The sequence below is a fragment of the Sciurus vulgaris genome (assembly GCF_902686455.1).
Source record: "Sciurus vulgaris genome assembly, chromosome: 9".
Taxonomy (NCBI): Eukaryota; Metazoa; Chordata; class Mammalia; order Rodentia; family Sciuridae; genus Sciurus; species Sciurus vulgaris.
Genome location: NC_136469.1, coordinates 36,682,665 through 36,704,934, shown reverse-complemented (window position 1 = coordinate 36,704,934; position 22,270 = coordinate 36,682,665). Strand labels below are relative to the sequence as shown.

The 22,270-nt window shown below is 36.2% G+C and overlaps 1 protein-coding gene across 1 annotated transcript in view; it reads right to left on the bottom strand.

Moving 5' to 3' along the window:
• Positions 1 to 21,782, bottom strand: part of RXFP1 (relaxin family peptide receptor 1) — a 127,331-nt gene extending 105,549 nt beyond the window's left edge. Inside the window, 1 exon segment of the mRNA XM_079153950.1 lies at positions 21,498 to 21,782. Coding sequence (XP_079010076.1) covers positions 21,498 to 21,543 — 46 coding nt within the window. The 5' untranslated portion in view covers positions 21,544 to 21,782.
• Between the last annotated feature and the right edge of the window lie 488 nt (positions 21,783 to 22,270).

Sequence of the window (22,270 nt, the reverse complement as noted above, 5' to 3'; positions counted from 1 at the left end):
GCTAGGCAGGTGCTCTGCCACTGAGCCCGAGCCCCAGCCCCAGCCCAGTAAATCCTTATTGAGTGAATAAGTAGATGTCTATGCAGAGGAATCAGGACTCATGAATCTGGCCTTTGTGGATTTGTAGCACTTAAAATTCACCCCTTTTAGACTTAAAGCATGATTTGCTTTTATGAAAAAGGTATGTGGAGGCTCAGAAAATGATACCCCAAAGTGAAGTCCTCAGAAGTAGGTGCAGAAGAAAAGTTTCTCTCTGCCATTCACTTCCCTCCTGGCTCTCATTCCTCATTTTCTCCTTTCCCTCAGGCAGGTCATAGAAACTGGAATTTCTCTTCCCCAAGGCAGATCATAGAAACCAGAACCCCTTTTCCCAAAGCCGGCCTAAAATAATTGCTTTAACTTTCCCTTGACTTTCTGTGTAAGAGCTGGCCATAAAGAAATTCTCTTACTTACCCTTGTCTAATAGTAGGTCATGAGATTTTTATTCCAGAGAGTCCTGCCCCTACCCAAGAGAAAGGCTACGACTGAGAGGCCAAGAAGAATTTGAAAAGACAGGCCTTGTCCGCAGTCTGTTCCTCTTAGATCATACTCTATTTATGCAATCATATTTCCGCATGATTGTTCATGCTTCATTGAACCTAAGCATAATGTTGGGTATGCCCCCTGTATCTTCTGGTCTTCATTTCTGAACACTCTCCTGGCATATAGAAGTATGATCAAATATATTTTTATGCTTTTTCTCTTGTTAAATTGTCTTTTGTTGTAGGGGTGTGGTTATAATGGGCAGGAAAAAGATCACCCCCTTCCCTGCTCTGCATGCACAACCTTGGTTACATCTAACTCAGTTTCTCTGGGATCTGCCTTTGTGTGGCTGAACTTGACAAGACCTAAATCCAAGACCTAAACTTGAGGTGGCCTTTAATGCTGTTCAGCAATCATTCCCTCTCCCTTTCTTCCTTTTTCCATGGACTCTCCCTGTCTCTTAGGTGTAAGAAAAATATTTTTTCTTTTCTCAAACATCCAGCTCCTTCTCTCTCACTTTTAGACTTCACTGATGGAACCCAGACCACGGGAGGAGCCCCACACCTCCTCCCAGTACATCTCCCTAGGGGTGGCCCTCCCTGTGCTATTGTTACAGATCAGCTGTCCTTACCCCTGTCTGAGGCTGGTCCTTCCCCTGTGCTTCCAGTTCCTTCCACTCTTTCCTACTTAGGATACCTTCCAGAGATATCCCCTTCTTTCTTAAGCATCATCAATTTTACCACCTTCCCAGATCATTCCCAACGTGCTAGTAACATGTTACATATCCCATTTTAAAAACAAAGCAAACCAAGACAGTTTTCCTAATCTAATTTCTCATGCCACTTAAATCCCCATTTCTTGTCTCCTCTTTTTAGCAAACTTAAAATAAATCCCTATGTTGATAACTCTGATATAATTTTTGTGTGTGTTTAGTTTTACTTTTGAAGTTTTGGAAATCCATTGAATACATATTAGCCTTTCCTTTGTAATTTGGGTTATCATGTTGAACAGTGTGATGATGCCTTTAAGACCATTTTGGGGGTGGGGACTCTGCTATAGAAACTTGACCAGATAATTGTGCTTTGGGAATTCTGCCAACTTTTTATAGCTTTTTTTTTTCACCAGCTACCACTTGAATCATTAATTCGTCTGCCTGTGTAGTTTCACTACTCTAATTCTCATTTCTGATTTATTATTTGAAACTGCTGTGGCTACAAATGCAGATACTCACACATGCTAGACTTATTTGTAAGAAATGAGCAAATAAGGTATGAATGAGGGCCTAAAAAAAGATGAGATTTTTTTCTTCCTTTTTAAAAATGCCTGGGATTTTAAGAATCACAGGTTTTGAGGGTTAGGATAGGGATCCTCAGTTATGTGAGATGTCATTAATTTTGGTTGGGGCTCAGTACTATCCTGCCACAATAAGCCTTCAATAACCGTTTATTGGATGAATACATCTATTTTCTAACACACAGTGCAGCTGAGGTTTCTGGTCTTGTATTTGTATTTTACAAGCATATGTCTCAAACAAGACAAAATTCTTTTTCTTGACTGCCTGTCACATCCTCTTCTGACTCACTGGTGTGATAACAGCCAGTTTTATTGATTATACTGGTAGCCCAGCCAAGAAATAAATATCTTAAATCAAAGACAGTTGTATTTCTTCACAATACCTCTTTCATTTAACATCTTATTTCCATTCCTATTGTCTCAGCCTTAATTCCAATCTGTATTAGCTCAAGTCTAGGTAATTAATTTTTTTTTTTGGTACCAGGAATTAAACTCATGGGGACTTGACCACTGAGTCACATCCCCACATCCCCAGTCCTATTTTGTATTTTTTTAGAGACAGGGTATCACTGAGTTGTTTAGCACCTCACTTTTGCTGAGGCTGGCTTTGAACATAACGATCTTCCTGTCTCAGCCTTCCCAGTTGCTGGGATTACAGGTGTGTGCCACTGCGCCCAGCTAGGTATAAATTTTTGATGCCTTCCTTTTGATTACACATTAGCCTTATGTTTTAAGTGTCCCCATTTAGCCACAGTCTCCATTCCCCTAGTATGTGTATGTCTTTATTTAAAAATTTTTTCTTTTTTGAAATTTATAATTGATAAATAAATTGTATACATTTATGGGGTACAATGTGATATTACATGCACACATATTGTGAAATGATTCAACCAATCAATTAACATATCCATTATCTTACACACTTATTGTTGTTGTGATGAGAACGTTTAAAATCTACCCTCAGCAATTTTCAAGTATAAAATACATTATTATGAACTATAGTCATAAATCTCTGGAACTTATCCATTCTGATTGAAATGTTGTATTCTTTGACCAGTCTCTCCATTTTCCCCAACAAAGCTCTCTTCCCCCAAGTCCTCAGTATCCACCATTCTACTCCTGATTTTTTTAGATTCCATGTATAAGCAAGAGTAAGTGGTATTTTTTTTCTCTACCTGTTCTATTTCACTTAACATAATGTCTTCCTGGTTCATTTATGATGTTACAAATGGCAGAAATTCCTTTTTTTTAAAGTCTGTGAAGTATCCCATTATGTGTTTAATATAATATGTATTTTCTTTCTTCATCATCTGTGTGGATGAGCACTTTGATCCATGATCTACATCTTTTTTTACAGACTGAATTTTGATTCATTGTACACAAATGGGGTACATCATTTCATTTCTATGGTTGTGCATGATGTAGATTCATACCATTTGTGTAATCATACATGTACATAGGGTAATGATGTCTGTCTCATTTCACCATTTTTCATAACCCCTTCCTCTCATTTCCCTCTCCTTTTTTTAATCCAATAGTTCATTATATTAACTTTTCACTCTGTTCAGCAGTTTTAGCTTTCATGTTTTTGAGCTTTAATATGTTTTGGGCACTAGGCTAAGTACTTTAAATGCCTCATTTCACCTCATCCTCCTAATAATGTGATTAAACAAGCATTAATATCATCATGATTTTACAGTGCAGGAAGATATAACATAGAGGAGTAAATTGCTTAGGGGTCACAGAACTAGTATGTGGTAGAAGTGGATTTAGACCCAGGTCTGTCTGATTCTAGAACATGTTTTTTTTTTTTTTTTTTTTTTTTTTTTAATTTTTTTGTAGTTGTGTATGGATAGAATGCTTTTTTTTTTTTTTTTTTTTTTCCTTGTTTATTTTTATGTGGTGCTGAGGGTCTAACCCAGGGTCTCACACATGCTAGGCAAGCTCTCTACCACTGAGCCAAAACTCCAGCCCAGAACATGTGTCCTTAACCACTGTGCCTCTACTAGCCCCCCCCCACAGACTTGCTTATAAGCTCCTGAAAACTTGTTGATACGTCTGCCTCCTCCCACCCCGGCCCTTTATTTTTTTGGCTTATGAAAATTTCTCGGCATATCTTATTTTTTTTTGCTTATCTTATTTCTTAAACTGGCTAAATCTTATCTTTAAAGATCAAGTTCAATTATACTTTCTGACTTATTCCTTTCTTATAACTTCTCTTCTGGGTGTTCTGTTCCCCATTGATATCCTTTATTGAAGAGATGAGATGCCATCTCATCAGGGTATTTTATTATTGTTTGGGATTTTACAGGATATTTTCCCTTAAGGTCAGAGACAAACATGATACATCTAAATAAATATTTTCTTATTGTTTCTTGACAGAAATATTGGAGAAGGAAGGTTTACAAATTGAGACTCATGGTTCATTTGAAGCGATGACTTCCAGTGAAGACATTCATTATCCTTTATACTTAAAGGTTTAAATAAGAAAATTTAAAAAGATGAAAATATGCTCCTCTCCTAAGTTCTCCTCTCTAGAGAAGTTTCTAGAAATAACTGAATTGATCAGGTGTCATGGGAACTTTATATTTAAATGCATAAGGCATGGTCAAAAGAGAACAAACAGCAGAATGCAAATAGGCACCAAGTATCCTGAGTAGCACACTACTACACAAGATATTCAGTAAAGGTATGTTGTACTCTCGTGTAAATTTTTGATGGGCAAATTTGGGCGAGGCACTTTATCTTAGCAAACTGGATATTTCTCCACATGTTAAAAAAGGAGGTGGTACCTGCTGTTACAATATTATTTGATTCTAGGTGGAAGATGGAGTGTTAATAAAGAACAGTTTGAAAATTTGTTTCTCAAGACGAAGTATTAGCCAGAGAAGCTAAATGTTGACAAACTGAAAAGAAATACGAAAAGGTAATTAAGAAGAAGTAGGGAATAAATAATATAAATACTGATTTAAGACTCTGGGAAGCTGTTCACTGCCTGCCCATTGTAAATTTCCCCCTTTCCCTCTGATAACAGGATCCCCATTTTTGTGTGTGGTGACAATGTGTTCTGCACCAGTGGACAAGATGACTCTCAACAACAATGGTACTCTTGTTTCCTGCTTCCTGGATAGCTAGGTGTGGTGGCTATGTGACCAAATTCTGACCAAGAAGACCTAAAAGGTAGAAGTCCCGGAGAATATCTGGAAAAGCTATTGCATTCCTGAAGAAAGAGGGGAAAATTCAGCGGCATATCATTGTTTCCCTTCTTTCTTCTTTGAACCTGGACTTGAGGTGTGGAGCTACTGTGGCCATCTTTCCATTCCTTAGGAGAAAATTGTAACATTAAAACCAGTGCATGAAGAGTGGTGGAATGGGAAGAATAGAAAGGCCTGGGACCTCCCAGCATGGCTGGGCAGGAGACCCAGGGCCAGTAAGCACTTGCTTTTGTGTTTCTGTGAAAAAATTAAGTTTTTTATTTGTTTAAGCCACTCTTACTCGCTCTTTCTCTGTTGTTTCTAGAATGCATTTGTAGCTGATCTTAAAGAGGCTGATGAGAGTAGCAAAGCAGACTACTCTTGAAGGGAGTACAAAGCCTGTGTTTCTAGATAAAGGAACACGAAAATGATTGTCAAAAACTGAAGGGAAGGGGTGGGGTTTAGGGGAAACCTTTCAAAATGACTTGAAAAGTTAGTCAAGAGAGATAAGTGTGATGTTTTTGTTGGAAGATTGCTTGAGAACAATTAGAAAAACATGACATGTGAAAATCATAAGCTCTTGTAAGCAAAATTGATGCCAACGTGAGACGACACTTGAATAGCTCAGTCCCCAAATTCAGCACGTAACTTTCCTCAGGTATATATCTATGACAACTTTTGCAACGATCTTGTACTTTTAGGTGTATATGAAAAAGTATGCTTGGATCAGACAAACCAAAATTGTAGAATATTCTATTCTGAGTAACTACTGGTCTCCATTCTTCAAATCTCACATTGTCTCCTGATTGAAGGAGACTACACTGCTGTGGCCACTGAATACTATGTGTGACCCTGGATTGAGATCATTGATAAAATATGAATATGAACTTTATTGTAGATGTATTATTTTGTTAATGTTAATTTTTTTTTTCATTTAGCAATTTTACTGGTGAAGAAAATGTAATTCTTACATTAAATTTAAGAGTCTTTAGGAATGAAGGGTCATAATGCTAACACAAGATCAGTCCAGGAGAGAGCTTTATAGGGGTTCATTGCAATACTTTTTTGGTAATATTTTGCTTGAAAAATTTCAAAATAAGAGTTAAGAAAAAAGTTTGGTAATTATCTTTTTAACTTGTGACTGAAAATGGTTTGTGAAGTTTCCAGGTTTTAAAATATTCACTGTTTTGGAGAATCTTTGACTATTTTTCTGTCTGGTACTTGAGTGCATATCCACGTAGTTTTTGAGTAAATAGGAAATTACCTAGACATCATACATGGGTTGCATGCTTCAAGTTTTCAGAGAATTCTGGGTATGAAGCATACAGAATTTTATACTCTAGAAATATTATTTATAAAAATCTTCATTTTATTTCACCTGTGTGTTTATGACTTGGAACCTATGATTTTTTTTTTTTTTAATCTTTAACCAAAGGTCAAACTCAAAGGCATGTAAGATTGAAAGAGTTGGACAAGGTTTTATTGGCCAGGGTACCTAGTGAAGATCTTACTGTTGGGGGAAAAATAACAATAAGCAGAACTCTGAATGTCACCAAGGGCAGCTTCGGGCAGTAACTGTGGTCCAATGGCATGCCTGTAGGCTACAGGTTTAAGTGGTCACTGCTTCATTTTTGGATTTCCCGTGGTGGCTGTTATTTTGTTAATGACATCAATTGAGGTCTTAGAGATTAATTTTATAGTTTTTCCATGCAAGTATTTGTTATTCAACAAAAGCAAAGGCTAATTTAAATCTGAATGCTGTGTTTTCCTGCTTTGACCTTTTCTTGGAATGACCACAACCTAGGTCTCTACCAAGTGCCCCAGATCCCTGTGCTGCAGGTTCACAGCACAGGCAGTGTGGTACTGCCACTGGGCCAGCAGGGTTGTTCTTAGAAATTCCTGGTTGTGACACTGTGGGCTTTGTCAAAGTTTTTAAAACCTCAGTTTCTTCTAGAACACAGGGATTAGGAACTCTTTCCCTGGTTGTTTTGTATGGTTAGATAAAATTAAAGGATTGAAAGGGTCTTCTCTGTTGCCTTTCACTGAAGTCAGAGTAAAAATATGAATCACCCTTTGTTCATCCATTGGTCTTAACTTCCAGATTAGTTCTATTGTAACGAATATCTGCTAAAAATATATTTCATGGAATCCATATCCCCCAATCGATTTACCAGTCCATGAAATTATATTCACTCTAAGTCAAATACTGGCTGAGATGCTAATTGTTACATGTGGTCCACTTTGATACCAAGACCTTCTCTGATTCCAAGTGGATATTACTTATGCCTCCTTTCATTTGTTATAACTGTCCATCGGGAACCACTTAATAGTATCCTTAATTTTTGTAGAGCATTCTCACCTCCAAAGCTTTCCTGATTGCCTTTAAATGAACATACCCACCCATAAGCACTTATTTCATAAATGCTGGCTGCCTGACTTCCTTTTTCTGCCTATGCTGCCACCTCAAATTAAGAGAGAAACCTGTGATGGGAGGTGGTTGCTGATTCAGGTCACTGGGTTAAATAGTGAGGAAGCATTTATTTTTTCCCTCTTTGGACATACTCTGTTATTGCTGTTGCCACCTGGGCTTGCTTTGAGTGACTACTTGTTGACCTGACAATCAGTATCCAGCTCACTAGACCAATAAATGGGTTGGATGCACATCTACAGTTAGAGGAAGCACCATTCCTTTATAAATGAATTATTAAGCAGATAAGTTGTAGCTTATATGATCATCGTGATTTTTTTAAAAAGAATTCCTTCTCTTGCTTAAAAAAAATTTCTTTAACTCCTCTCTGACCCTTGCAATTCATTTTGCATTCTCTCATCTTTAAGGAATAAACAATTCCCTTTCTCCTTGTCCCTCATCTTCCACCTGCAATCCTTCAGAAAATGCTTTGTCTACAATATTCTACTCTTTGTCTACAAATATTCTGAATGTCAGTTTCTCATCTCAGCTGCTTTCCCTGGAGTCTGAGCCCAGCATCATTTCTGACTTGCAGTCATCTCTCACTTGGACTTCCTTTCAGCTTCTGCTCCTGCCTCTTGTCATCTGTTCTCCATGCAGCAGCCAGAGGGATCTTTCAGGAATAAATTAGACCATGAAAGTGTCCTCACTCAAAACTTCTACTAGCATCCCATTGTTCTTAAAATAAAATCCAATCTTTGACCTTACATGAATGGGTCATTCCTACTCACTGAATTGATTTCTGTCTGCTTTTCTTCCTTGAATACTGTCTTAAGTTTGGTCTTAATTTAGAGTTTTTAAGTTTGCTGGTCCATCTTCTTGGATACCTCAGTTGTCTTCTCCTGGATCATTACAAGGTCAAGTGTTCTTCATTTTTAAGATCTCAGTCTGAGTAGCCCTCCTTTAGAAAGACTGGGATCACTGTAGCTAAAGTCTCTCCATATTCCTTGCTAGATACTATCCTATTCCACTGCATTTTCTTTATTCTTCACAACACTTATGACTATTTGAGAAATTTTATTTATTAGTTTACCTTTTTTGTTATTCAAAAATCACCACCAGAATATAAATTTCTATAGGTGATGAATCTTTCTGGTGTTGTCTGCCACTGGTTTTTTTTAATATCTATATTGTTGCTAAGAATATGGTAGTAGCTTAAAAAAATTGGTTGAAGAAAGGAAGAATGAACAAGTGTTTGTGTATAAGAAACATTTAGAATGGTATTTTAGGATGGTAGTGTTGTGAGAATCTATTTAGAACTCATAAAAGTGGTCCTTTTTTTTCCAGATTCTGGCTTCCATTAATTAAAACTCAATTTCTATCCATATCTACCAATGGCATGCTAGGTTGAATATAGTCAGACAGCAAGTCCTTGTTCTTCAAAGGACATAGCTCTGTACCAGTCTCATGGAAATTCTAGGATTAAAGATTTTATCTATGAAAATAATAGACTTAGGAAAAAAAATTTTTTTGTTGGGCTAGAGTGGGGAAGAAATGATGATGGGAAGAGAGGGTTACAGGGAGAAAGAGAGAAAAAAATATTTCAAATTAAGACTAGCTCTCCAGTAAAGTTAGGGGATAATACTGTATATACCATGGCTATGGTTTATCATCAAATGGTGGCAAAAATCCTAAAGAGAGGTTGATTTCAGATTTAGATTTTAAAATGTACATTTATATTAACTATGTGAACAAAAACCTTTTTCCCTAAACTATAAGTTGACAAGTTAGCATACAACTCACTCTTTGGGGAAAACAGTAAATAAAATTTTGTGTATTACATATGTTTGGAATTCTTTAGCCTACCAGTATAAATTCTGTGCAGTTCACTGAACATTGCAATTCCAGAAAGTAAAAACTTTTCTGGCTACATTATTTTGAAAGGGTATATACAGTTTCCAAAGATGTATTTAATTTATACCAAAAAATAATTTATCCAGTAGAAGAAGATGACTTAGTCCAGCTGAGGGTGAATCACAAGTCTCTTCATAAATGTAGTCTTTCTGAGAACCTGTGGTTTCGTATTTCTAGTCATAATAAAAGCCACTAACAAAGAATAAAATTCTGGCATTTGCTGGTAAATGAATGGAGTTAGAGAACATCATGCTAAGTGAAAGAAGCCAAACCCAAAAAACCAAAGGCCTAATATTTTCTCTGATATGTAGAAGCTAATTCACAATTAAGAGGTGGGGGATAGGGAAGAATAGAATAACTTTATATTAGGTAGAGGGAAGTGAAGGGAGGGGAAGGGATATGGGGGAAGGAATGACAGTAGAGTGAAACAGACATTATTACCTCATGTACATATATGACTGCATGACTGATGTGATCCTGCAATATGTATAATCTGAAAAACGAGAGATTACACTCTATGTATGATCTATCAAAATGTATAAATGCATTCTACTGTCATGTACAACTAACTAATTAGAACAAATAAAATAAAAAATTAAAGAAAAAGAAGAAAATCTATTTCATAGCACACAAAATGGTAAAATAAAATTTTGATAGATCAAAATAAAAAGCCACTAACAATGCTCTTTTTTTTTTTTTTTTTTTTTTTTTTTTTTTTGCATAAAGCACACAGTGTTTGCAAAAGGAGCTTGTTTTCAGTCAAGTATCTTTAACTTCAATTAATTGCCTGCCAGAATGATCTAATGTATTCTTATTGTAAAGATGTTCTTGGCAAGTTGCTTCTCTTGCATGACCACAGTTCTGCAATTTTTAGAGAAATTAAAAATATGCTGAGGAAGTGAGGGTATCTTGATGTATTTCCAGTAAAGCACTTCCTCATTCAGCACCATTTCATCCTCCTCTTATAGTGCCCACATAAAGGAAAATCCAAGTGAGCTAAAGTAACATACACACCTGTGCATAAAGCTTTTCATGAGTAGTGCTATTGGTTAAAATGTAAACATAGTAAAATAGGTAGAATGAAATTATATTCTTATAGATACTAGGCCTCGGCCCTCTGAGCACAACATTTTGAAGTATTTGTATATGTGCTATTTCCTACTGTTATGATGTTGCAGTTGCTGAATAAAATCTCTTAAATTTGCTGACTTGATTTAAAAAAGTCTTGGGAATGAGAGATGAGAGATAACAATTGGACATTTGTGGAGTGCAATGTCAAAAAGCCAGTCCTAGTGTGTCAGAGAATTATAAAGTTTATATTATATTCCACATGTATTTTGTGTATCTTATAGGTATGTGTCAGAGAAAAAACATAAACATGTAATAGAGTCTTAGGAAAACAACATGAAAAGCAGCAGCTGATTGGACTTGGACATAGCTTCTACTTTTGTGGTAGAAGGTGACTCAAGAGCAATGACCATGCTTCCTTCAAGGATTGCTTTCAGTTTCTCACATGCTAACCTACTTTTTTTGCTTTTGCAAGTTGCCAGAGTTACTTCTAAAGAATAAATCTCTCTATCATCCTGTGTAAAACCTCCATTTCAATTACTCATATTTTACAGTCCATATTCTGGAGCATAACATGCAAAGATCTTTATGATCTGACTCCAGTGAGAGTGATCCTCTCTACCTTTATCTACAAGTGCTTACTGCATCCTACTCTCAAGCCACCCCAAACTTATCATTTCCTGCACTTGCCATGTCCTTTCCTGATTCTGACCTTGTGCATTCTGTAGCTGTTCATGCAGTGCCCTTTTCCCCAGGGAAGCAATATCTGCTAGATCTAAATTGAGTTCAACTGCCAGGTTAGTTTGCACCTCTGTAAATGGGAATAGGAATACTTATTCTATAAAATGAGAGATCATATGCATAATTATGTAATATGATTTTGCTCTTTGTATGGTGAGTGAAAAACTCAGGCTTGAAAATCAGATAAATCTGAGTTCAAGTTTTAGACTAAGTATTTGTGAGTCTGTGACCTTGACAAATTCCTAAATCTGAGACTTTGTCCTTTGTCTGGAGAGGTGAGGAAAGATTACCTTTCTGAGCTTAATTAGATGACAAAAGTATTTGTCTTTTAACCAGTCTCAACAATTTAATCATCACTACAAGTTCAGCAAGGTAGATAATTCCTATTAGTTATCAAAATATGGTAACTTTCAAAGAGCACATTTTGTATACCTAAGAACATAAAATAAAGCATATTAAAATCCATATTAAAAATTTGCAACAATTTCTCCTGAATAAGTTGGAAAGCAAAGTACATCTCTTAAGAACTAATTAGAGAGATGGATTTGTGATATTGCAGCTTCCAGAAGGATGGGATTATGATGTCAGGTTATTCCTTTCTCCTTCCAATTATTGATTGCAAATTCTATTATTTTAGAAAAAACTATTGTTTCTCCCAAATTTATGGAATAATACTACTAGAAAAGTCTAATCATTTGGAACTTTTCACATTTCAAACAATATTTCAGGATTTGGGTATTTTCTTCTATAATACTGTGATTAGTATTTAGAACAAAAGAAAAGAAAAATATTGTGAAATGTAGGCAAAGAGATTAAAAATAAAAATTAAAGGGGAAGGTGTAAGTGAATCAAGAGGAAACTGAGTGGGCAAGAGAATGGAAGAATAGGAAGAAATGGTGTATGAAAGAGGATAGCATGCTGGATCAGGACATTTGAGTTTGGATCAAATACGCTGAACACATTTTTTATGTGAATTAAAAAATTGCCAAATAAAAATATATTCTTTTGATAAAGTGAATAAAACTACCCACCATTGTGCACATTTTGAAAATTCTGATGCTTGTGTAGAGGTTCTGGACAGTGGGGGTAAACATACATATTCACTGTTGTCTGCTGACCACTGCTGGGGAAAAGCTAAACCTTTATGAGAATTGCAAAATATCAAAAGAGTTTATGTTTTACTGAGCTATTTCATTACAACTATTATTTTAAATAATGATAGCTTTGTATTTATACTAGTTTACCCAGTGCTCCCTGATTTTATGATAAATTTTATCAGAGTTATATATATATATTTTCTCTTCTAGTACTGAAAGTCAACATTTGGACTGTACTGCCTAGGAACTTAGAGCACAAGAGATCCTTTCTGGAGTAGTCAACTTCTTGACTTTGGGTTTTAAAACTTGGAAGTCATGACTTCCAGCTGCAAAAACCAGGTGCTTGAGAGAGAATATATATGTTACATATGTTATATATTATCTATGTATAATATTAAATTATATACATGTTATCTATATGTAATAAATTATATACAGTATATATTATACACATATTTTAATTTTAACAGTTTGGCTTTTAAAAATGTTTTTCTTAGCGCATTGTACCATTGTGGTTTAGAATATCAAGGCCAAACATACCAAAGGATGCAGAGCATTGAATCTTTCCACAACCTTTTGAGAGGCTTAAGCATATGTGATGCCTTCAAAGCAGTTATCCTGAACTTGGTGAGAATAGCATGGGAGAATGAAGCATCCTGTCCCCTGGGAAGTAAGGTGGTGGAAATAACCAAGAATTTGGGGATTGCCCAAACAGAATTTGATTCTCATCTCAAATCATAATATGTAGCTCAAGGAAAGGGCAGGTCTCTAGAGGAAGTCAGAGACCTGCTTGATGTGAGAGGGCCAAGCAGTAATAGTGGAAGGGAGGGTAGGGGCAGGTCCCCACAACTCCCTTGGTTTCTTTGAGGGCTTCCTAAGCTCTCCAAGAAGGCTGCTATAGAGAGTCATTTTAAAGTGTCATTGTTAAGGTAAGAAGCTTGCAGATAGTTGAAGTAATAGAAGAGTAATGGTTTGGTGGGTGCTGAAGACAAAGCCTTGTAGTAGTAGCAGTAGTAGCAGTAGCAGTAGTAGCAGTAGTAGTAGTAGTAGTAGTTTATAACATTTCCTTCCACCCTCAACTGTCAAGACAGAAAATGCCAGAATTGCCTTTTTAAATTTCTTTCCTCCAAACCTCCAACCTGTGCTTTCTGAGGAAAAAAAAGAAAGGACAAAAAATTAAATTGTCCTGAAGAAAATCAGAGTAGAAAATAAAGTTTGCACCCAAGAAGGTCCTGTGTAGCAATGGAGTAGACCAGGAGGAAGGGGCTCAGTGACTAGAGGAAAGAGGGCAGAATGAGCCCAGGTGTCTTGGGTCAAGGAGAGCCATGCTTTGTGTGGAAAGTCAGAGCCTCTTAGGGATTTAAGAGTCACAGAGAGGAGAGGGTGATGGAACCAATTTACTCAATACTGAAGCAAGAGTTGTATGGATCATATACAATGGACTATTCTTCAGTCCTTTCCAGAGGTATGAAAGAATCTGTTCAGAGGCAGGATAACATGGAATGGCTTTGTAAGGCTTGCACTGAGCTGGTCACCAACACCTTAGTTTGATGTCCACCCAGATCGTGGGTGATTCTACTGAATTCTTTCATCTCTGAGGGCTTCCTTTCTGCCATAGACATCATTTATTTTTACTCAACACCATGTAACATCATTATTTTTAATTCCTTCCCCTATAACACACTGCTTGGTCAAGTTCCAATCTTTTTCACCAGTACCACATTCATTCATTCATTCATTCATATCTCTTTAGGCATTTATTATAAGTATCTTACAAGCTAAACATTGAAAGGATATAATAATCGTGAAATGTTTGGCATTGATCTTTTTGTTGTTTTTTAGTTTAATAATGCTAATCTGTGTATTGTCTTAGATTGTGTACTCCTAGAGGAAAAGAAATGAGATTATTACATTTCTTCTTGTAGCTCTTCCTAATTACTGACTTTAATGGATCATAGAGTTAGAGCTTGCTAATATATATTAGTGAAGAAACTTGAAAAAAGATGCCTAAGAGCATCAGCACTATAAACAGCTTTGGACAGCGTTTCTCCCCTATTAAAATGGATTTAATGGACAAATGACTTGTCACATTATTTCAGGTCAACACTGGGGATGAACGCCCAGTTGTCAAGAATAGTTATTGAAAGTCAACAAACAAAACAATCTCTTTTTCCAAAGGGATTAAATTGTTAAGCTGTTAGCTCACAAGATTAGGGTAAGGATTGCAATTAGAAGGGCAGAAATAAAATATCTAAACTTAGGCGAACTAGCCGCTTAACACAAAGAAGGAAGTTAAATGGAGGTTAAGGGAAGCTGACAGAAAGTGTGACTGATGACGTCCTCTTGTCTAAGTTTGAAATGTGTGAGAAAGTAGAAACATTTATAAACCATGAGGCAGTTTGCAATTTCCAACAAATCAGCCTCAACTGGGAAAGTAAAAATGGCAAATGTTCTGGACCATTGAAAATGACTCAAATGTTTCTAGCTTGCTCTGGGAAAAACCTATTAAAATATCAAAAGGCTGAGGTGAGGCATAGAGAATGAGAGAAGAGGATAAAAGGGAAAGACAAGGATCAGAGGTTTTGTGAGTGAGTGTAATGCAGAGTGAATTACACTCTACTCCCTCTCAGCAGCCAGTGCCCAGTGCACCTGGAAACCTAATCAGTTATTTTCAATAGCTTATATTTGCAATATGTGGCTTGGACAAAAATGTCCAAAAAAGGCTTCATAGGGCAGCCTACCTGATTTCCTCAGTAGATCCAAGCACATACATCTATATATTTTGTTCAAAAGTTGTCAGTTCATATCCATTTGTATTTTTTAATTCTGTTTTAATTTCTAACCAGTGAAGTCAAACTTATCTCTTTAAATGACTGCAACTATGAACACTTGAAGAGTCTTAGCCTCCTTATATTGTGAGGATCAGGTATGGGAACCACTTTACTCAGTACTGGAAAAAATCAGTCCCAAACATCCATGAATCTAGGCAACTGAAAAATAGGGGGAGGAAGGATGTATGCAATCTGCAAATAGTATGTTTAATAGGCAACTCTTTACTATGAAAGTCTCAATTTGTGAGGAATACTAAGGTGATGAGGCAGGTAGAAATAAGAAAATAGATTGCAAGATTTGGGCTCATTTGAGGAGAGTTTCTCTTTTTGGGCATTGCGTTAAGAGCCATGGTGAGACTAACACAAAGAGAGAATGGATAAGATAAAAATGGAGAAATCTAGGGTAGCATACATATAGACTTCCTTACCTTAGAGTCTGTAAGGTAAAAGGGTGTGGCCTCAAGGGTGGGGTTCATGGTATGCATGCATGTGATGCAAAGGGGACTTTTGAAGGGGACTTGATTCTCTGGGGAATAGATAGGTGCTTGCTCTGGAGAGGGAACACTCTAGTAGAGAGATTTAGTGGATCTTTATCTTTGAGCATTTAAAAAGCCTCTTCCATGGCTGGGGTTGTAGCTCAGCAAAAACACTTGCCTAGCATGTATGAGGCACTGGGTTCAATTCTTAGCACTTCATATAAATAAGTAAAACAAAAAGTCTATTGACAACTAAAAAATATTTTAAAAAAGACTCTTCCATTGAAGGGCTAATTGCAAACATGGCATTGGGAAGGTGGGATTGGAATGTCCCTCTCTTTGGTTGTGAGATTGACTTGAAATGTTTGTCTACCAGGCAGATATGGGAAAAGTGATTAGTGATTGGTGGCTTAATGTATTGGTCAAGTCTGAATATTTGAGGCTTGGATTTTGGTAAATAATAAATGTAATAACTTCGGTCTAGGATCTTTCTATTTGAAGGTGACATTTTACCTATCTGATATTTTCTGCCCTTTTAACCCTTCATATGCAACTTGGAGCCTCACATTTAAAAGTGACCAAAGAATGATAGAGCTGAAAATAAAAGGGAACATAGCCCTAGTTTTCTTCCTCTGTAAAAAATGAGGGTGTTATTCTTTATATGCTTTACATTTATTTCCAACTCAAAAAAGTCTCATTTTATGAGCTTAACATTAAAAAAGTACTCGAGAATTAAGTAGAAATGATCTAACTAGATAGCATTGCACTAGAGGCTCAGACTTCAGGGAGCACAAAGAAAACTTCATATTATTTTTCCTCAAATGAATTAGATAAGAACCAAGGGGAAAAGATGATTAGGAGACCACAGCATAACTAAATGTTTTAATCAGTGAAATAGCTATTACAATTGGGTGGCCTCTCAGCTCAAGTGCATACTCCATCTTCCAACCAAAACAAAAAATTACTCAAAATCTCAACTGCCTTTTAAAAAGGATGAATCTTGCTGTTAAATAATTCATCTAGACTTCTGTGGTCCCATTTTTTAGCTAATCATGTAGGTGACAGTTAGGATCAACTGGCACTTTGACTAAAGGTAGACCTGGAATTGAATTTGAAAAAAGGGGTGAAGGGGAGAGTGCTGTGTCCTTCTGCCCTATAGAATGAGCAGCCCCTGGAACAGAATGACGGGAAGTTGGGGAAGAGCAATGGGGAGAGAAAAGCAGAGTGGGTTGCAGGCACAGTGGCCAGAGGTAAGGGCTCTATGAGGCCCAGAGCAGCAACTGAAAAAAGCCCCATGAGTCCCTTTCCCAATAATTAAAGACTAGATTTTTTTTTTGAGGGCAGTGATTTTTATCTCACAAAGTTATATTCATTACTATAGAGGTTGAAGCAATAAAGGTGTGTGGCTTGGTGGTTAAGTGCCTCTGGGTTCAATCACTGGTACAAAAATAAATAAATAAATAAATAAAAAATAAAAATAAAAAAAAGATTGAAACAATTATAAAATGAATCTGTTTAACCAACCAACAAACCAAATATCCAGCTATTTAACAGAAAAATACCCATTTCTGACACAAATAACAGGAGGACTGTACTTTACACTGTTCTTGATACTTCTTTTTGTTGTGATAGAGGTCACAAATTAGAACTATTTGTAACTTGCCCCTGCTAATCTCCAAAGAAGGAAAGGGCTCTTGGTTTCAATGATGGGGTTCTTGTTCTGATCAGGGTAATTGCTGAAGCAGTACAAGACACAAGTGTATTGGATCACCATACATCAGTCAGGAAATGGAGCTACTGGGATTGTGGGGTGAAAATATTCAGGAGTAGGGAGGGGTAAGCTAATATAGGAATGAAGTCAATATTTATTGATAGTATGTCTATAGCTCAGTGCCATGTGTTATAAATAAAAGTGCTTTCTATACGTTTGAATTATTTACTAATGTATACTCATTCATCAATTGGTGTACACTGAAAATGTATACAGACAGACAGTATCAGTTCTTAAAAAGAGATACACAAATCCCCAGCATGGATTTGTTCAACTTACCTGGTCTCACACCAGGTGGCAAAACCCTGGATTTACTGGTTTTGAGACCTTGGCCTGGTCCATATTTTCTTATTACTTAATTTCTAAAATGTTTGAAACTCAGTGGACTATTAAGAGTTTATATGAAGTACTTTAAAATTTTAAGACATTATCATTTTAGGAAGTATTAGAACCAAATCATGTTTTATTGGCATAGTATTTTTAAGGAGAGACTTGGATTCAAATCTGCTTGCAATACTTTCTGGAAGGTAGTGCCAAGAATGCTACTTAACTATTCTCATTTTTAAAAAATTATTCTCATTTTCTATTTTGCAAGGTGGGACTATCTTATAAGTTGTTATAAGAATAAAATAGAGGTTTATAAAACATTTAGCATGGTTCCTGGTCCATGGAAAGGTCTAAGAAGCAAACATAAAAACAGCCACACCCATAATTATAAGGCTTGAAATCAAACAGTTTAAATCCTAAGTTTTTCAGACAAAAACCAACCAACCAACAAACCAACCAACCAACCTATCAACCAAATTAACAACAAAACAAAATAAAACCACAAACCTAACTAGAATCCCCAATTCCATGCATTTCAATTTAACAAGTTTGTACTGGCATAAGTGAAATTTAGTTCACAAATGTAATGATTTGTATTCCTTTATGTAGATGGTGTTGCATTTGAACAGATTTAATTCTTGCCCTACTTGAAACTTAAAAATATGAGTCCAAATTCACAGTAAGGACAAAATAAAATTGTTAGCAAACTTCAAAAATCTAAGTTGTAATACTAGCTACTTCTATAGTCTGCATATTGGTAAGTTAATTTCATACTCATTTTATGAAAGTGGGTAGTTAAGCCAGTATTGTCCTTTTCCAAGTCTTTATCAAGTGAGAACTCTGTTCTGGGAATTTTTCTTCCTTTCCCCTTCTTCACAGTTAGAGAGGAGAATTTCTAGAACTTATGTCAGTGCTAGGATTCAAAGAAAAGTCCAGATGGTCTTGTAAGAGCCCATGGGAATGTAAATGAGGACCCTACCAGCTGGGTCAGTCCTTGGCAAAATACCAAAGTAGACCAAGTTTATGCTTGGACCTCCTCTGTTTCCTTCTTCATTACTTGTTCCCTGCCTATCTAAGTATTAAGTAAAATGATTATTTTGCTTAATAACATTGTTTAAGCAATAAGTAAAACAATTGCTGGTAAGGATTTTTGATACAATTAATTCTGGGGATTGTGTTTTATGTTTGAAGTAATAATAGACTCAGAAGTTGCAAAAAAAATCAGAGTACTCCAAGTACGTTTCACCCAGTTTCCCTCTTGGTAAAATCAGACAAAACTATAGTACATTACCAAAACTGAGAAATTAACATTGGTACAATATGATTGACTAGACTACATACAGAGGAATTTTTAAAGAATTAAATATTCTGAAGGCTAAAAGGACGTCTTAATGTCACCTCTACCTGTATACATCTTAGATTTGGCGCCTTATTGAATGGCAGTTCTGGATTAATGTGCTGTCTTACTCTACCCCTGCAGAGCAGGAATCCTGCTGTATTCATCTTTTAGTCCCATTACTTATTAAAGTACCTGGTATTCAGTAAGTATTTTTGCTTAGAAGAATGACTAATAGCTATTTACGTCTCTAAAGGGCGTTATGGTTTCCAAAACCCATTTATGCGTGCTATCTCTCCTGAGAGTGATCATGGTCTAGGTGAAAGAGCATGAACTGAAAATATTCAAATCTTGGCATTTATTACCTTGAGTATTGTGACAAGGCACTGAATGTCCCTGGGTCATACATCCTCATGGGCTTAAATATATTTGCATGACAGTTTTAAAGATTCAAGGAGGTAGTTTTTGTAATGAACCAAAGATAGGGGCTCTTGGAGGTAGAGAGTGTAAAGTGTTTACAAACCAAAACTCAGAGGGTAAATTAATTGCTGAAAATCATAGAACTAGTCCATGGCAGTGCAGCTAAGCGCCTCATTCATGATACCATGTTGCCTTTGCTGGGAAACAGGAGAGTGGTCTAAAACAAAGCAAAGAAAACAAGCAGCTATGGGACAGTTGCAGAGGTTTAGGAATTTGTCCTTATGTGTGGTTGTTGATTCCTTTGCTATCTGTACAGAAAATCTTCACTTTGAAGGGGGTGGAGGGGGATGGGCTCCTTTAAAGGTGAGCCAAAGTTGTGGGTTGTTGTTTCAGGGGTTTCTGCAAGTGCTCCTCACCCTAATGTCCAGCTAACACCAAGGAATCTTGCTTGTCCGACTCTGCATCAAATGCTTATTTTGTTAATTTCTGTAGAAAGCATGAAATGACAATAATTTAGAATTCTTGAGTGCTCACATTACATTATCAATTTTTTTTTAATAGAAAGGGAGCATAAATTTAAGAAGATGGAGGGTTCTGGCATCTTTATCATGATTTTCTCTTTTCTGCTTATGAAAATAATTTCTTATTAACCAAAGAGTACATGCTAACATGGAACTTTTTTACTAACCTAAAATGACTTCAGTGACACATTGACCAAAATTGCTTCTCAGTCAGCCTTGAACCCCTTTGACCTGCCCTAGAACTCTTCTTACTAGAAATACCAGTTGGAGAAATATTCCTTTGGATTATTTAATCTATTAGTTTCATTGAAAAGAAAAAGGCAATGGTAAAATAGGTTAATGATTTACAGTACTGTTGGCTGCAAATGTCAAAAGTTCTGGTGCCTTGAACACTGAGTTATAATTAAAAACATTCCATTTTTGGTGGTGGTTTGCAATTTGACTTTTCCTCCCTCCAGTTAAAAAAATGGGAATGTCAATCATTAAGATTAGAGCTGGAGAAAGCTAGGACTAGAATATTTCTCCAGGATTCTCAGTAGATTTTTTGGTTTTGATACTGTCCCAACCTTTGACCATTTAGGGGAGGAATTCTGAATGGAAAGAGGAGACAAGAAAGAAAGAAAGAAATAGCTTTGGTATAGTGTAGGCTATCAGAATTAAGAGACTTAGAATTAAGAGTTACCCAGAGAATTTCTTCAATAAAACATCTTCATGTAAACAAAACTTTTCCAAACTTTTAAAAGACTAGAGGAATATAAACATGCTCATGGGTTCTAAATTTTTGAAAGCTCACATTCACAGAATCCTAAGGTGTTAAAGGTACTCAGACAGTTTTTTTCTTGACTTGCCTTTGACTTTTTGATGGTTTATTACCTAAGAAACAAAACCACATTATTTCTACCTACATAATATAATTCTAATGAGGCTTGATGCATAATGATTCTTTTCCTTGAATTTAAAACAGGGTTTTTTTTTTTTTTTTTTTTTTTTTTGAAAAATAAACCATGGCACATACAGAGGAAGCAAAATTTGTCATTTGGAACTCCTGGTGTGTCTGTGTTTTTCATTGCTCTGTGCTTTGTTTAGTTTTTCTTTCAAGGAATAGTGAGAAACCTTGCTAAATAAGAAGAGTTCCAGGGTTGCATCTCTGTGTGGATATACACCCATGACAGCAAGTCAAACAGGAGGGCAAAGCTTTACAACTCCACAGAAACTGGAACAGATGTCAGGACTTCCCCAGGATACTTCAATGGACATCTCCTTGGGCACAAATTCTTTAAGGACTGATATTCTTTAAACATAACATCACTTATAATATCAGTTATATAAACTGGTTATAATGAAGCATAAGTTTATATGGCATATTGGTCTTCCTGAACTATTGACAATGACAAAATATTCCAGTTTCTGATACAAATACAGAAATGTACTAAGAATAATAATTCTGAAGTAAGATGAGAATTTTATCAGAAAATGAATTTTTAGCTTAAAAACATGAATGTAAATAATAAACATTCATACTTGTGATTATTTTACAAAATACTAAGCATATATAAAATAAGATGCTGAGCATACTTACAATATTTTCCAATCACTAAGATGAAGAAGACAGGACCAGATGCCATTTCCTTCTTTCTGAGGAACTGATTAATGAAAATGAATAAAATTTGTCTTGGTTCTGAGTCGGATACAGCTCACGGTGGTTGTGTGCTATTTCTGTCTGCAATCCTAGCAGCTATAAAGCGATCCTCCCTCCTTCCTCTCTCATTTTCTCTCTCTCTCTCTCTCCATTCCCTCTTCTTTTCTTTCTTCCCCCCTCTCTCTCAGGATCTTTCCTCCCCGCCCTCCTTCTCTAAAAGTCTTAATATCCTTCTTTACACATACATGCGCACACACGCACACACACACACACACACACACACACACACACACAGAGGCAGAGCTGAGCAGTGAGGAAAAGTTTCAGACAGAGAACACACAGGCTCTGTGCCCTCTAAGCATCTTGATTCTGTGTCCTGCGACAGTCTACAAATAAGAGTGTGTGCGAACACCACCAATGTCTGCTCTGATCAAAGTCACACTTCTAAAGAGAAATTGAGCTTGAGATAGATTCCAAACAAAGACACACAATTTTTTTTTCCCTATGACAAGGGATGAGGAAAAGAACAGAGCTACCCAGAGCAAAACGCCTTTGTGGAATGAACGATAGGGCAGGAATTAAAGTGTAACTACAGCAGTCTTCTGTAATTTATGTTTGGGAATTCAAACAATAGGATATGGTTGAAAGAAAAACACAGAGGAATAAAAAACATCTAAAATTCTTCTGAATTCATGAATTTTGCTACAAAGGTA